The 18,053-nt window shown below is 38.0% G+C and overlaps 1 protein-coding gene across 2 annotated transcripts in view; it reads right to left on the reverse strand.

Moving 5' to 3' along the window:
• Positions 1 to 18,053, reverse strand: part of arhgap21b (Rho GTPase activating protein 21b) — a 49,654-nt gene extending 31,601 nt beyond the window's left edge. Inside the window, exons 1-4 of one of the 2 annotated variants that reach the window (XM_042497085.1) lie at positions 17,857 to 18,053; positions 16,659 to 16,858; positions 5,053 to 5,232; positions 4,858 to 4,879 (exon numbers count right to left, since the gene is read on the reverse strand). In XM_042497085.1, coding sequence (XP_042353019.1) covers positions 4,858 to 4,879; positions 5,053 to 5,232; positions 16,659 to 16,730 — 274 coding nt within the window. In that variant the 5' untranslated portion in view covers positions 16,731 to 16,858; positions 17,857 to 18,053. Of the gene's footprint in view, positions 1 to 4,857; positions 4,880 to 5,052; positions 5,233 to 9,013; positions 9,085 to 16,658; positions 16,859 to 17,856 lie in introns of those variants that run through there. The other variant, XM_042497086.1, reaches the window with a different exon arrangement.

An 18,053-nucleotide genomic window follows, 5' to 3' on the forward strand; every position in this document is an offset into this window, starting at 1 on the left:
TTTTTTTTATCAATAGATTTATTGCTAATAATTCATGGATTCATGTTAATGTGTTATTTCAGACACATTTTAATTAAAACTTTTTTTTATTAATTAAAACTTAAAATGTCAAGCAACAATTTGGCAACCTCCGGGTCGTGGACCCCCTGTTGAAGACCCAGAATAAAATCATTAATATCGCAGATACAAATTAAAGTTTTGGTAGCACTCTACATTAAAAAAATTAATCATGTTTTCAATCAACAAGAAACATTTTGCAACTGAGGTGAGATGAACAGATTGAAAACTTTTTTACTGCAATATGTTATCGCAATACTTGATGTACAGATTATCATCATAATGATCATAATCATGGTCTTTACTTTAATAAAGCACACTCCAAAAGCATGGCTCCTTAAACATGTCCTCTAACTTAAGCTAATTACACACCAAAAAAAATGTATCTGCAAAAAAAAGCGGAACAACTTAAATGTGGCGCTTTCATGCGGCTGCCTACATGGATGCTACTTTAAATTTGAAAGGATGTCAATCTTGTAAATAAGCTTGTAATAAACTCACTTGTGCTTTTTCACAGAGGGAAATATCTAGATGCAATTTCAAGTTAGGTTGAGAGACTATTCATTATTCATATCCACTGGCTGAAAATGCTTTGGAGAAAAATTCAAGTTGTCCTTTAGACTAAATATATGATAGAGATCAAGTGTACTTTTAATTCTGAAGAGGGCATCAAGTGCCAAAAAAAGTAATTAGGAATGAAGAAGACTGCATCAGAGGTATAATTATGTGCCCTCTCCTCCCTCCTTTTGATTTATGCCTATTGCCGTTTTTTTGATGTGTTACTGTGACCAGGATAGCCCAGTCTGGACTAAAAATCATCCCAGGTTGCCTTTTTTTTCCCCCTTCCCCAATTTTGGCTTGCTGCCTGTGAGCCCCTGTGTGCACCATTATGCAACTGCCAGGGTTCTTTAATATTCTCTGGCTTACTCAGTCAGAAGCAACAAAGCTGCAGACTAAAGGGTCTTCTACAGGGTTTTGGTTTTTGGGTGTATTAAAAAGTCATGACTGCTTTAATGGGAGCTGGCTCTCCTGTACTGTTACATGAAGTTTAAATTTGGACGAGGAGCAGGCTGTGTGTGTGTGATTTCCCGTATATCCCTGTTGTTAAAGAAATCACAAAGTGGGTCACAGCAACAGTTCAAATTTGGAACTGAGACACCACAACAAATTGTATCATGTGGTTATGGGCAGCTGCAGCAAAAAGCATAATTGGACTGCTATTTAGAGCAAGCTCTATCAAGATGAGGAGCTGTGTTGTGGTTTTTAAAATGCCTTGCTGGCCGTTCGTGTGCACATTCATTATGTACATGCGTAGCATACAGTCCATTCAGGATTTTAATTGGATGAAAGCAACCATCATCATTAGTACAGGGCTGTACATGGCCACGTGACTATGTGCCCTCTGCTTTCTAATCATTGTTGTCTCCATGTCATATAACACAACAGCCCACATGATCTGTTGCACCATACAGTTAATCAACCCACATCTACAGCTAGGTGATGCAGAGTCACAGCATCAATACTGCAATAGGATACAATAAATCTTTTAGTTATCGTAATATTGCTTAGAGTCTCACTGACGTCAGAAGGCTGCTTTACAGTCTTGTGACATAAATGTCTGAGCTTGACTGAGTGTAGTTTTGTGTGTGAGTAATGAATTATGAATGCCACTAACTGTTAGGTCACGATATCAAATTGCTAATGTTTTTCCTTCATCAGTTTTTGTGTGAGAATATCTCCTTAAAACCACCAATACTCCTAAAATCATATGGTGTCAATACATATTGTGGTATTAGTTAAAAATTTCTAGTGATATTTGGTATTTTTCTGACACAATTGTCTGACTCAAGGGATGTCGGCTCTGGCTATAAACCTGCCTTTGCTGTGTGTTCCTCTGAGCTAACAGCGTACACACTGAAAATGGTAAATTTGGTAAAGATAGTGCAGTAAGCATGCCCGCTTCATTGTTTTGGTGTATTGCTGCTAAGATCTACAATAACTAAAATGAATCAATCAATGAACATCACCTCTGAAAAGCCCAGACTCATCTCGCAGGACTCTCATGCCTGATGTTTATCAGTTTTTTGACACCGACAGTCGGCGCATGCTGCTGCCAGGGTAAAAAGTGACATTGGCCCATTTTACACTGCCTATTGAAGACAGAAAGATCACACTTCTGAGCTACCACCCATTGTGAATGTGGGGACAGAGTTGTCTTTCCTTAGTAACAGCTCTGAATCAAGGTCTATGTAAAAGGGACAGGCGGCGGGACAGGACGATAGGGGATGACGTTCTGACGATGTGTTATGTGTATGACCCACTGCGGGAGTTTTAAAAAGTATCTACCAGCAGTTAGAGGCTGACTCAAAAAAGGAGAACATCTACCAAAAATGCAAATGGGAAAACAATGAGATTCAGGAGCTCCTTGGCCTCCAAGCAGAGGATAAGATCAGCCGCCTTGTTCATAGAGCACTGCCAACGCAAATGTCATATGTTACACTAGAGGCAGAAACTGTTGTGATAAACTTAAAGCCCATCGTATCATGTTTCTTTTGCTTCCAGGATGCCGACATGCCGTCTAAAGTCACCCACTGGAGCGGCACAATGCTGCTGTTCTTTGGAATTGTGAACAAATGTGAAGAAGGCACAGAGAAGAGACTTAGTAATGTCTCTATAGTGCGATTTCTGATTAAAAAGGGTTATTGACTTCACCTATGTGCTAATTAATTTCACTCAACTCGAGCTACTGTGATATCAGTGTAATAATGTTCTGGGAGAGCCGCATGCAGATAACTCTATGTCTGTGGTGTAAACAGGTCAGTCAGGCCTCACTTTCAGGGCACCGATTATCAAATTATGTTTGTCTTTTTTATAAAAGCAAGGCATGCAAGGTAAGTTTTCTTATATACCACCATTTAGACACAGGGCAATTCGAAGTGCTTTACAGAAGCACAAAAATATAATACATTGAGAAAACAATTAAATTGCACTGCATAAAAACCAAACCAAGTTCCCCCCAACACTAATCTGCAAGAGCACCATCACTGCGCCCCGAGTTTAGCACCACCAAAGACGATTGTGATTTGTGTGAAAATACACACAGGCCAAAGCATTTCTTTCTCCAATACTTGAAGGATAATGTGTGCTTCCAGACCTTTATTTAACGCTGCGGAGATAGGTATGGTTACAAGAGCCTTGTAACCCAACTGTATATGACGAGCTCTGAGGAAAATTAAAACAGATTTATGGGCTTTCCCCATGTGAAATGAAAACAAAGAGATTACTTATGCCTACAGTGTTTCACTTCCTCAACATGCTCACAATGAATTACAGTGGTGCTTTCCTGAACAATTTTCCTCTCCGAGGAATATAAACATCTAATGGAATTTCTGACTTCGACATGGATTAATTCCAGTGACAGCAACCTCTACACGGACAACAGAAGGCAACAGTCTAAACATAGAGATAAGCCCACAAACACAACTGGGATATCACAGTGATCACACTGAAATGGGACAGCAAGAGTTAACTCAATCACAGAGAATTCCTAACAGGAAAAGCTAAATGAAATATATTCTAGTTGAAGAAGCCAGAATGAGTACAATGCGTCTTTCTCTTCTTTCATTAAGAATTGCACGCAAGATTTCTGAATTTAAACTTTCCTTCTTGGCAACAATACAGCATTTAAAATCCAATCCAGGCTTTCGAATGACTAACATAGCCTTGCTTGATAAAATTAAGAGTCAACTGTGATGTTTTGGAATAAGATGTGACGCTGGTCAAAATTAAACATCACAGGCATAGCACCAACATATCTCCTCTGAATGTAAATTCAGGGTGTCTGCAGGTATCAGACATTGTAATTTAATGCTTTTTAAAACATTTTCAAGACATTTTTAACCAAATGTAAGATTGATTTCTGGACCAACATCTGTTTGTCTTATGCAAGCATTGCAGTAAACAAAGGTAAATAGTATATACATGATCCCATGCAAGGACCTGCAGACACCCTGAAGTTAAAACCAAACTGATTATTTTTTGTTTTCAGCAAAAGTTGAATATGTATTGTATTTCTACAGAATAACAAATCCTCAGCACTTTAAGGCCATGTTTTTTCTCAAATCTTTAAACTCCAGCATTTTTAGAGTCTCTCATATCTCTTTACAAAATTTGTAAAACATTACTGCTGGTTATCACTATTGCTTACGTTTTTTTTTGTGAAAAGATAACAATGGAGTAACAACCAAAACATTTGTAAAGGTGAAATGTAACGTAAAATGTCAGGGTGATATTGGGCAGGCCAAAAATGTGAGCGGAAAACAGGGATTTGGTAATTATCTTAAAGTTATGCCTGAGTAAATAACTTAGTATTTAAACAAATAATCATATAAGTTAGACCAAAAATTGATGTGAGGCCCTTCCCAGATAAGGGAGACAAAATAGAGAGGTAGAACAACCAGGGGAAAGAGGGTCAAACACGGAAACACAACCAGTAAAATTGAGGCCATCTCTTTCTGGCAGCCTTTTTATGGTGAGGGAGAAAAACAGCAAGAGAAACAAAGTGAAAACAATATGAAGAGGTGGGTCGGTGCGGGACAGAAACAGGTGGTGCTGACCAAACCTTTCATGCCTTCACAAAGGTCAGTGACACACAGGAGCTACATTGTTCTCATCGCATAAGGAAGCAAAAAGAGCCAAAGAGTGGACGGATTAAGAGTCATTAGAAGTCAGAGGCGCTGCTCTGACTCAGCAGTGCTGAAGGGCGGGCATGAAGAGGAACAGCTGAGTTTTTCTGCTTACCTCTACGGCCATGGTCCTCCTCCTGTAAAAACACAGAAACACTCAAGTGACTTTGTTGTTCACGGTCACAGAGCTCAGATAACAGGCTTTTGTTGACTCAGTGTTATCTCACGTGATAAGCAAACAATAATCAGGTGTATGAAACTCATGACAGCTTCTGACAAGTTTAAGAGCAAACACAATCAGGATATTTACCGGGACGCAGTGCATGGACGACTCCGGCGGGTACACGATGAAGTGGCGCAGGGTGAAGCCGAACCCCTGGGAGGTGCGCCGCAAACGCACGGTTTTAGGTCTCGGCCACGAGAACGGCTCGTCTTCTGTTGGGTATTGCGCTGTAGAATCAGCCAAGCCTCTCCACTCTGAGGATTCATCCTACAGAGAGAGAAAAGTGGAAGAGGGAATTTAAATTGAGAAGCTCCACTTTCACATTTACACTGATAAGATCTATGAGATTTCTGCTGAAAAATGTAGCTATGAAATTTTGAAACTGAAAGTTTAACTGTTGGAAAAACCCGGTGATTAAATCCAAAAACAAAGTTACCAGGGTCCCCAGACAGAGCAGTTACAACAAATAAAGTGCACAATGCTGCTACGGGTGACAAATGAATGCCAAAGGTCCCCGTGTCGTTTTCGCTATCTTATAAATGTAGCACAATAGTTGGGCGTAGGTATGGAAATGTTTTATGATACTGTCACAACAATATTTACTTGCCCTGCTTTATTCAAACATAACAGATCCTTTTCAAAGATAATTCCAGCTGTCTGGCATACATGTAGAGAGAGAGGGAACGTGGGGAGATGGATTTAACCCCCTGAAACCCAAGAAAATCTGCTTGATTTCTTAAAAAAAACACGAGAAAAAGAAAATGAGCAGTGAAATAAATTATTCAAGGACATTGTAAAACTGAATAAAAAGTACAAAAAAATAACCCAAGGAAAGAACAAACAAACAAGGCAAATAAGTCTTAAAAAGGGTGCTTTTAAAAGTATATTTAATTCCATATCATAATTTCAAATATGTAATTTTAACAATTAGAAATAGAGTTTTTCCCTAGCTCTTCTCATTCCTAGACATTTTCTCTAGCCCTTTTTAAAATAGTTTTTTTAATCTACTAATATCTTGCAATTTGTTGAACTTTTCTTTTTCCCGTGTTGCTTATTGCCGTTTTTCACATTTCTGAAAGAAAGCACACTAATTTGCTCAGGGTTCAAAGGTTTAAATACTTGTGAAAGACATCTGAAAGCAGCACAATAATCTCAAAGGGTTAACTAATTCCATGACTTTTCCAGGTTTTCCGTGACTGCCAGAACCCCGTGCTACTAAAACTACACAACTAAAGTCACTCCCAGTTTACACAAACAAATTACCTTTTCAGCTGAGTGCACTCAAGTTAACAAGAAAAGGTCAGTAATTTATTATTGCTAGACAATTTTTTTGTCAATGGGCATTTGAAAACATTACTAGCTGTCCAAGGTATACTGTAAAGTCATCGTATCCCAATTTCACAGCTGGAGAGCAGAGCACGTCAGGCTGCAGGGCTTTGGACACCTGCCCCCGTGTTTACTGGCTATTTATAGCCTGACACCTTTGTGAAAGCGACGAGCAGCAACACCCCCCTCTACACAGGTCTCCCCATATCATATTCACCGTGACAGTAGAAGTTTCAGGAATGCCTCACTGCAGTCTTATATTTCCAAACTGAAAAAGTATTTTTCCTCACCATGTCTCAAACAAACCCTCCCCCTCCCCCCCGAAGCACAGACTTTCCTCCACAATGTGAGGAATTTGATGAGCTTGCATTCACGCTATCTCTGCCTGGGCAGATATGTTGAGTAAAATGTAGAAGATCACAGTGAATCACCTGCATGTTCAACCAGTATTTAACTATGATTAAGAAAGAATTTGCTGTTTGCCTACTTGTGATTAACACAGTGGCAAAACTAAACAAAAATCTGGATTATCTGACCTGTTCAGTATGTTTTGATTAAGAGAGAAATAAATAAATCCAAGAAGCTCTCCCACTTGATCCAGCTGTTGCAGAGAGCAACAAATGGGCAAAACCACATTTTAAAAAAAAACTAACACGAGCAACAGCTTGTTCACACCAACTTAAAACCAAAATCATCCCATCCAATTGCGCTTAGTATGTCACAGGATGGGCATTCAGCCTCACGCTCAATGGTTCATTAAAAATAAATTGTGTGCCTGGAGGGGTGTGCCAAGTTAAAGCTTGTTTCTCTGTCTTCTTTGCAGTATGTTTTAATGATTCTAACTTACGTTTTTTCTGCTTTTCTTTCTTTTGAATACATCGTCTCTATTGTTTTCATGTTATAACAACGAAGGGGTTGAATCAACAAAAAAATGCACAAACCTGTGATTAGCATAAGTGCCTGGTATAAATAAATAACTAAAGAAAGAAAGAAAGAAAGAAAGAAAGAAAACATAATAATAAGCAAGGGAGTAAACAAAAACAGTAGAATTTTTTTATTTATAATAATAATGAATTACATTTAAATAACATTTCCATCTAAATAATTATTATTAATGACTTATATATACATAGCAGATTCAGGACTTATATGAGTAACAAAAGAGTTCTATTGTGGGCCCTGTCTCCAAATACATTAGAAACCATCCCATATCCTTTTAAACTCTCCAGGTTTGTACCTCAAGATATACATTATTTTTTCGTTTGGTATGCATGACGCTAATTCATTAATCCCTCTCTTAGATGTAGGTGGTTGTTCATCTTTCCATTGCATGGTTTTACATTTGTTGGCTGTAATAAGGTCATTTCTAATACATTTTCTGTTTTCAACCATATATTTCTGAAAGAGACAGTTATATAAACTACTTGGAACAAAATGTATTTTAAGTTGGCACCCAGAGCTGTTGAACACATAAGGAGTTTAAACGTGCTCACTGTAGATAGTGAGGACTCATAGTACTACTGCAGCTGGCTGGGAAACAGAGCCGCAGGTGCAGCTGACACCCATGTATTTTGATGAAACTAGCAAAACAGGTTTTACTCTGCATAACCAAGCTTTGGCTGTTCTGTGATACCAGCACTTCCATGTTGTCTGTGTCTGAGCACTGGGTACGAGAAAACATTCAAATCCATACCCGGAGAGGGGCTTGTGGTGATATGACAAAAGATCAACTGGATGTTTGAAATGCCTGCATTGCTCCCCTCAAGTCTCAGGGCAAGCCAATCCCAGTCAACTGGACCTGATTTAGCAGCCAGTGCACGGGGCAATTTCCAATCCTCTGATCTTTAGATGTGGATGACAGAAGGGGGTGTGGGCCTCCTGACAGACACATGCCAAGCATTGCTATCTTTGCCACTTGCATAGTTAATACTGTTGTGACATTCCAGGTTAATAAATTCCAGACCCACATTTCCCTCATGGTTTCCCCTTCCTCTTATCTAAGAAAACAAAAATAAAAACGTTATTATTGAAGAAGTATTTCACCGATATACAGAAGGCCCTCACATATGCCTAGGTCGTTTCTGCAGTAGAAAGACGCAAATACTTCTGAAATTGGTGCTACATGACTAGAGACAACAGAGGAAAAGGGTGCTTTTGCTAAAAAAAGTAGAAAACCTACAACTACCAGAATGCATCTGGTGGATGACATAATGCTACCTTGTCCGTTCTACACAATTCCTATTTTTAAGCAAGAAATAGGCATTGCAGTAATATAATCTTGATTTATATTCGATCAGTTCTGCCTAGTTGTACCGTTTAAGCGGATTTCGCTACAGCCTTTAGTTCAAGTAACACCTCCAAGAGCCAGCGAAACACCGCAAAATTAAGTATTTTAAGTCGTTGACATATTTTACATCATTTGGCAGCGTTTCACTGTGGGGTACGGAAGGATATCTAGGTACTGGTTACACATACTCCCCACATTGTTTTGATACAAAGCTGGTGGAAAATCGGTCAAACAAAGCAAGACTGCCGTGTAAACCTGATAGACCAGATTAATAGTGCTCTCAAATAAATGTGATGAGAGGTCAAAAGGAAATCAACATAAAGGAGCAAATTATGAGATTACTTGTCAAAAAAGGGGCTACAAAGAAAAGGCACATGAAAGGGAACACCCACATCAAAACGCTTTCTCTCATACCCACAAATAAATGCCTCTCACCCATTTCTGAATCACCAGTATGCAGGGCTGGTATTTGCACTGGGTGAGGCACCTGGAGGAGTTTTCAGTTGGCACTAGTTCTTCTTCTGGACATTTTTTCGATTCAAGCAGCGACCAGGCCTGTGTCTCAGTGGGAATATCAATTTCAGCCAACAGATTAATGAATTGATAATTCAAACAAGAACTGGCTGTGTAGTTAAAAAAAAAAAAAAACAATTTGTTGTGGCCTATTCCACTGTGTCAAAAATCTCTATTTTTGTCCCAAAAAATTAAAAACACAATGATGAGACACAGCATTGCGATGGTGGACTTCCTTCATTATAACGTACATGGGCATTGCAGTTTATTAAGTTGATTCCCTAACACCATCCTGCTGCCATAAATATTACCTAAGGCACCAGTTTACTCCTGTTTGAGTGACACTTGCTAAAAACCACAGTGCCCAGGTGTTTTAGGGAATTACCAACCCTTATTGTTATTGAAAGTCTAAATGCATGACTTATTTCTTAAGAATTTCCATCTCAAGTATGAATGAAGGCCACATCCAACCTGATATGTTTCCATTTTTAAAATGGCCTTTTTAAAACAAAATGATCTCCATACACAAGTGTTTTAGCACCACTTCAGAAATTATCTCCATCCATATAAACACTTCTGAAAATGTTTATGATAAGACAAATGAAAACAGGAAGCAGATTGCCGTTGTTGTTAGAGGATATACTACAGAGATGGCAAGAAGTATGAACAGACATTTATTTGCTTGGACCAACAAAGAGGTGGCATTGTTACTGAGGGTAACATCAAGTGGTCAAGGTAGCGCAGAAAAGATTTGTTGCACGGAAGATATAGCAGAGTATTAGAGCGTACCTGAAGCATTAATGCTCTCCATCGGCAGAGTAAGTCATGGCAATGGGGTAACAAAATAAGAAAGATAAAATCACAAGAGGTATGTATACCTAGCTATAATGATAGACATTATCAATAAACAAACATAGTTGTCTGCGTTATTGTTTTTCTTAAATCTTTGTTTGCGCACATCCAGGCTAAAATGCAATGCTGGGGTTTTCAACTTAAAGGGGGTCAGCAGTTTTTTCAAAGGTCTCCCTTTCAAGGGTTACAAACACCAGAGTAGTGACAAAGCTGGGTGTAAATGTAGTAATAGTTATACATTTTAAAATTATGACATATTAGTGTGGCTAAGCCTGGTCTGTCACTGGCATCCTTATCCTGTAAACACATGCCCCAAATAATGAATGAACACACACTGGTAGCAGTGCATCACTATCTAAAACTGGTGCTTTTAATAGGTTTCATTCATGACTGCCATAAAATTATACTGATGTGCCTCCCATGGACGGCATCAGACAATTTCGTAAGACATTTTCTTACATTTGTTTCACAATGCAATGGTGAATGATGGCTATAAACCCAGACCGATTCTCATGCATTTATAAAAAGAGCTCTTTTAAGGACAGCATCTCTTATACATAATGTGTATGCATAAAACAATTGTGTAATGCTCTTGAAATCTGTTCTTGGTTAATGATTGTATGCATAAAACAATTGTGTAATGCTCTTAAAATCTTCTTCTTGGTTGACGAATGGTAAATCATTTGTACCAGTGCATTAAGTAGCATGTCAGAGTACAAGTGGTCATTTTCTGAGAGATTGTAAGGTGGCTACATGAGCAGTTCCCCTACCGCAGAGATTAAAGGGCAGGCAAACCAATACCACCCACTAACATCAGAAATTTTAGGGTGAAACTGCACATGCACAGCTGTTTACACACCACAAAGGTTGATATCTAGAGGCTAGGTACAAACTGAGGAAAACTGGAATTTCCACCTTGTCCATTTTAACAAACACAATAAAACCACACTGTATGGCCTATATGTTTAAAATCCTCTGCTGACATCACCAAATGACACATTACAAGCACCACATGACATCATCTCTAAAAACATCAGACAAGAACACTGTCTTAAAATGTGAAGAAACCTAGTTCTCTGTGGGCTGCCAAATTCTACACCACATCCCGTCCAAACCAAGCACTTAACTGTGAAAAGCCTAAAGTAATGATACAGAGGGCCACTGGTGAGACCTGGGCGTTCCAGCTATGTAATGCTAGACAAGGTTAGGAGCATCATTACTCTGACTGAGTGGACATGTGGTGTGTGTTGCTGTTCATGCCACACTTCTAGTTGTAAAATATAAATGGGACACATGAAGTTCTATGGCTACTGTTCAGACAATATGACTCTCTACATGCTGGCACTTTTGTAACAGATCTTTTGGTGTCGTTGTCTGCAAAAGACAAAACATAATGACTGTTACAGTGGGAAACATGATACTTTGATACTCTACGTTCTTTTTATGTGAAATTTGTTGTGCTGCTGTCTTTGCCATAGCTCCCTTAGAAAAGAGACTATTCCTGATTAAATAAAGGATAAATATAAAAAAAAAATACCCATGGATTTTACCAATTGTAGAGATGGGAAATAACCAATGTCACAATGAAACTGATACCTACATTCATACTCTTTGTTTCATACATGTTGGAACAAGCTGCAGACTTCAGTACCTACAGTGAGTTCACACAATAATGAACACCTTGTTGCAATGAATTATTACCTTTAAGGCATTTTTATGTAATTTTTGTAATCAAATAAGTTGAATTTTAGTACTGTGCAAAAGTCTTGGGCCACCTTAACTTATTATTCGTTATTACTTCTAACTTGTTATAATGGTCATAAATATTTCTCAGTGGTCTCTTTACTAAAATACAACCAGAACATACAGGAAATGTGTGTACAGTATTAAAAATGTAAATATATCAGAATAAAACAACCTCAGCAGGCTAAAATTGCATGTAGTGTGACCTTCCTTCCAACTTAGCATGTCTTGAACTCTCTTGGGCAGATAATATGAGATTTACAATAGTAATCTTCTGGTGTATTTACACCAGATTGCATTCAAGACATGTCCAAAAAGCTCAGTATTGATTGCTAGCTTTTGTTATGGTTGTACGATTAAATGTTTCATAGTAAATACTGACTTCAGTCTGAAGAAGCCATTTTGTTGTGACTTTTTTGGTGTTTTAATGCATTGTGCATGTTTTCTGTATTCTTTGTATCATAATAAATATAAACAGTACTGTGCAAAAATCTTAGTCCACCATAGAATTTTTGTTTTAGAAAAGTTGTAATGAGAAGATAATATATAAATTTATTGCTTAGTCTCTTTATGAGGATACAAAGAATACAGAGAACATGTACAATGTTTTAAAACAGCAAAAAAATCAAAACAAAATGGCTTCTTCTGACTGAAGTCAATATTTAGTGTGAAACATGGAATCACACAACCATAACAAAAGGTAGCTCAAACAATTAATATTGAGCTTTGGACATGTCTTGAATGCTACGTGGTGTAAATACACCAGGAGATTAGTGTTGTAAATCTCATATTGCCTAAGAGAGTTCAAGACATGCCAAGTGGAAATGGAGGTCACAGTAAATATTTGCAACTTAAGGCTGATGAGGTTGTTTTATTTTGAAATATTTGCATTTTTAATACTGTATACTGGTTGTATTTTAGTAAAGAGACTACTGATAAATATATATGTATGGTCATTATAACCTTGCTAAAATAAAGTTCAAAGAGGCCTTAGTAAGCATTTTTGTACTTCCGGTACCCTCATCTCAAAGTCAATAGGTTTTTGAATAGCTTTTTTTATAGCATGCCGGAAATAAGGTCTGCAGTCCACACAAGCTTAAAAGATTTTCTTGCTTTGTTCCAGGAGATAAGATACCCCAGCTTATGAACTTTGAAGCTTTTACCCATCTAAAAAGGCGGCGAAATGACACTACATAACATCATCACGCTTTATTGTGTTGGTGATGTTTAAGACATGCGGCCACGGTGTGGTTCGATTTTAGCCTTACATTAGCTTTTTAATCGGCAATCCATAATAATACTTGTTTTTCCACACTTCCTGGAATACCCAGGAAAAAAAAATCAACCCAGAAACAAAGTACAACATGTGGATGCCATATTGCATCAGCTGGAAACAGTAACACTGAATGAATTAGGCTGTGCATCACCCTTGCACAAGTCTAAATTTAGCACAAAAAATATATATTTAAAATAAACAGGCCAGCGACCATGCCATTTATCACAGAGAAAAAGTACTGTAGCGACAAGTAAACTTTCTACAGCAGAATTTAGCCATGAGACTGGACTGCTTATACATCCCACTCTCATGTGTGGGAGGAAACTACTGATGCCTTTGGTTTCCTGAGAAGGGTTATTTCAAAAACACAGCTGTTTAGGTCTCTTGCAAAGTTTTGCCAAAGCTGTATATTGAACACTTTCTGACTTGTACATGTTTTAAGTTTTGCTTGTATGAAAAGTTGTATAACATTAAACATTTTTAAACAAAGACATTGGAACTGTCGCTTTTGTGAACACCACAGATCTCTAACTTGTCACATTGCCTATAAAGAATGGATTTAGCAGGACTGAGCAGTTGATCTTACAAAAGGAAAACAGATGTCAGCTCTCTAAAATATCCCCCTCTGTTTAGGCATCTCCAATTATCATATGTTCAAGCTACGAGGTGAGCATGACAGAGAGAACATAACAGGCTTTTCCATTCAAGATGACATTGATGTTTCTACTGCTCAGAAACTGTGGCAAGAGAAAAAAACTGAATTGGATGGCCCATCTTTTATGTTTTCCCCTGAGACATCACAGACACAACCATAAGACAACAGGAAGTAACAGACTTCGTCTATCCAATTGAGGGTCAATTTTCCTTTCCGATTGCCATCAGTTAACCATACAATGCCTGCACAGAGGGGTCTGTAAAAGACAGCCTGCCTAAATTAGATTAAAAACTGAGCTTTAATGATGCAAAGATTGTAGGGACGGGAGGGGGGGGGGTCTGTTTGTCAATAGCACCCTACAGAGCTAAATATGGATTACGCTTCATCATAAGGAGCAGTAATTCATTTCACTTCACTCTCATTTCTGTCGTTCTACTGGAGCATAGCAAGCTGCAGTGCAGGTATTGTAAATCACGAAAAAGTCATCATATCGGAGGCAGAAATGGATCCTGCAGTATAGTGTGATATAATAAAGAGGCTCAGAGTAAATCTTTACCACTAACATGCCACACAACAGCAGACTGATCAGCAACCAATCAAAAATCTCTGTGCTGCAAACTCAATATCTGACCGGAGGAATCCAAGTCGAGGAGGGAGACATCAGGTCGACTTTGTCTGCTATTTGGACTCAGCTGCAGTGTTTGAATACCATGAAGTATTCAGCTGATAAAGTGGACAAATACTTAAGTGTAGAAAAGAAATCAAATCACCAGCAAAAGCTGAAGGCGAAGCTCGACCACAGTCTATGAACTCAACTAATGAATGATTTTTTTAAAATCCAGTTATTGTTATATACAACATAATATACAAGGATCATCTAACAGGCCAATGGCCATAATGGTTGTGAAAAAGTCGAAATAAAAGGGGAAAGAAATGACTGTTACAGTCTTATAAAGTGTTGTCTTACAGGTATAAAATAAGCTATTCATGGGAAACAGCAGGGAGGAAAGTAAAATATATTTTTATGTTTTTGTTTATTTGAATTGGTTTTGTTGATTTTTTTTAGAAAAATAGTTTCTAAATATCACAACATATAATTTTCTGTGATACCACACTGTAAAATTGCAGTGTAATTAAAACATTTTTTTAAGTTGCACATTCCTGCATAACTGTACACTTTTAGAAACAGTCACTTCTATAACTTTATATATTTACATATTGTTATATACTTTTTTCATAGTGTGTTTTAAATGTCCTTTATTTTATTTCATACTTATGTCTTTATATTGTTGCACTGTGTTTAGATGTTGTGCACCAAATCATCACCAAGTCAAATTCCTTGTAAGCGCAAAGCTACTTGACAATAAAACATTTCTGATCCTTATATGCCCAATTTTGTCTCAAATCCATTCATTTTTACATTTTTTTTTATCAACGGGTTTCTCTCTTTGCTTCACATTTGAGTTATTAACCCATCCTCGTTCTGCTGCTTGTTCAAAAAGACATGAATTCAGGATAAAAACAAAGGCCCAGCCAGTTATCCTAATCATCTTCATCAACAGTGACCACCGCAATTTGTTTTTTTGCTACGACACTTTCAAAAAGTGATTAAAAAAACATCCAGTTCGAATTATAAAGCCATTAATTCCACAGTGTCATTATTTCCAGAAAATCCTAGGAACAGAGACTCCAGGGGGTTTCCGGCTCAAAATTAGCACATGAATTGGTTAGTGTGGCAGCCTTATTAGAGGGACTGCTAAAAGAAGGATTTCCACTGGCTGCACTGTACCGAGGATTTTCCTCTTACCATAGTACACAGTTAGAAAGTAAAGTTCTGAAACAGGCTGTTATGTATTATGCAATTTTTCGCAACTGCAAAAAGAATATTTCTGAAGTTATTTTCTGCATCTGAATTTTTAGGTGCTTTTACATTAATTCATTAAACTCATTTAGAAGTTGAGCTGCTGTATCCAGATGGTCGTAATAGCAAAGGTAAGCATGCTGTCTGAGTTTGTTTTTTTAGCTGCGACTGTGAAAAGGACAGGGGTCCAACACAAGCTGTCTCTGCACAAAGACCTCTGAATAAGCCCTATGTTAAAATATCATTGTGCTCGTCTTTCCCTCCCAGTGAAAAGGAGTTTTTGTTCTTGATTTATGTTGTCAGATTTTCTAAAAAAAAAAAAAAAAAAATCTCCGGACCTCTGGAAAAGACTCAGAAATATAAATAAATTTAAAACAAACCTGGTAAGACTGAGTCTATTACTTGCTAATTGATTTGATATCTTGTTGAGTACTGACGTGTCATTTGTTTTCCCGCATGCTCCCCAATGATCTAAAATCAAATTTAGTTTGAAGTGACAACATAAGGAGCTTTAGATCCATCATTTACAGACTGTTCACATAAAAGGGGGGAGGGGGGAGGCTTAAGTGAAGAGTTGAATATTTGATTAAAGGCAATTGAGGGAATGAAAGAAAACTACTGATTCTATAAATAGGTGCCCTTCATTTCAAAGAGTACAGGGTTGCTACCCAGTTTACCATGAAGGTCTTCATTCAGGCGACAAGCTTTCAGAGGAGCAGATGGTGTCCTGTCTGGTATTACAGGGGTCACAGCTTAAAAATGGGAAAGAGGGGTGTTGTATAAACTGCTTCATTGCCATTGTGTCCTCCTACACCAACCAGTGATGAGTGATGAAAAAATTTAAACTAATTAAATATAGTTCTGCGATGGGCACTTGTGTTTCGTTCTCTAAATCTGCAGGTTAAGAAATAAATATTAAAATCTGACAGCTATATTTATCAAAAATACAAAAAATATTGACACACTGGCGTGATAAATAGTACAAACAAGCAGGAGTTGTTACAAGGACAAACAGCTGGGCCTAAGTGTCAAACACACTAACCCCCCTCCAACACCAAACTGAGAAAGGGAAACCAGAGTCAGTTGCCCCCCAAAAATTACTTTTGTGATCACCATTTGAAAAATGTTATTCATCTTACAAATAAAAAACAAAGCCTTAAGTTTGAGTTGTGTCATTTACCTCGCAGAAAGAAGATCTTGCTTGTTGTCTCTCATCATCTTCACAAGAATGAACCCAACGCGATGCCATCATTCAAATTCACTTAAAATCCTGTTATCCATGAACGCCCATATCCAAAAGGTAACTCCAGGAGGATGCAAGAAAATATGTTCCACTCTGTTCAGTTTAAACCTCCATTTTTGCTTGATGTCTTAATCCATCTGTTGTAAAGAGAGCAGCAGTGACATGTGTTATAATCACAGCATTTTGTTGTGTTGACATACAGGCATGTTTTCAAATTAAGTGCTCAAATATAGCTCTCACAATGTTCATGGGTCTGTAAAATAACATGAATGGATACCTCAGTAGTCTAACATAACAATAGACCATCCTTGCTTCATTTTGAACAATCACTATATGAAACAGGCCTAACTAACTAACTAACTATTAACTAACTATTTTTACCTGATGTTTGTGGCTTTACAAAGCTCTGCACTGAGACGCTGGGAAACTGGCTGACTTAGCGTAATAACACTGTATGATCAAATGTGAACACAAGTTAGTTAAGAAAACTGCTTACTGCTACAAAAAATACTCCTACACTTAATTGAGTATCACTTAAAGTTTCGAGGACAGTGAAAACAGTGTTGACAAACTACATTGTCACCGCATTATTCATGCAACAACAATTTAGGCTTGCTGTCTTCAGCCTGATGCACAACAACGTGGGTAGTCAACACTACATAATGAATGGCCAGCAACAAGTGAACTACAGACTGGGCGAAATTTAGGTCTGTCACAGTTGAAATAAAGTAACATCAAACACATTAACCCGAAGTTAGAAAGCACAAATCACACAGGTTCATTAAAATGTTTATGTTTCGATCTGAAACCATGGGTATTGTGATTTAGAGAGGGTGAAATTTGAATGTTTGAGATCGATGCTCAACTGAGGCACGAACAGAGCGCGTCGAGCTGTTGTTCTCAGGCGACCAACAAAAGTAGCTTTTCCAGTGTTACTTTTGATAAAATACCACCACACTTGAGTTTAAATGACAGTGTAACACACCGTAGTCACTTTTAACATTGCGTACTTTATAGACGCTGAGTGTAAAGCTTATAAAGTGGATGAAAGCAACAACCAAACCAAGTAAGGCAACAGGCTGCTAGGCGCTGCGGTTAGCATCCATGCTAACGGCTGGAGTTTAAACAAAGTTACCTGTGTAGTTACGAGGCGTCATTACAGGCGGGCAACAGCGGCGGCGGCTGTCCATAAAAGCGAGAAGACAACGTAAAAACATAGCGTTGGAGATCCAAGATGGCCAGACGTTTTCATAATTTAATATAGTATGAGTACAAACGGCTTCCCGGTGATTAATCCATACCCACTCAGGGGAGGCGCATGGTGCAGTTTCG

This window comes from Plectropomus leopardus, chromosome 12 (assembly GCF_008729295.1).
Source record: "Plectropomus leopardus isolate mb chromosome 12, YSFRI_Pleo_2.0, whole genome shotgun sequence".
Classification (NCBI taxonomy): domain Eukaryota; kingdom Metazoa; phylum Chordata; class Actinopteri; order Perciformes; family Serranidae; genus Plectropomus; species Plectropomus leopardus.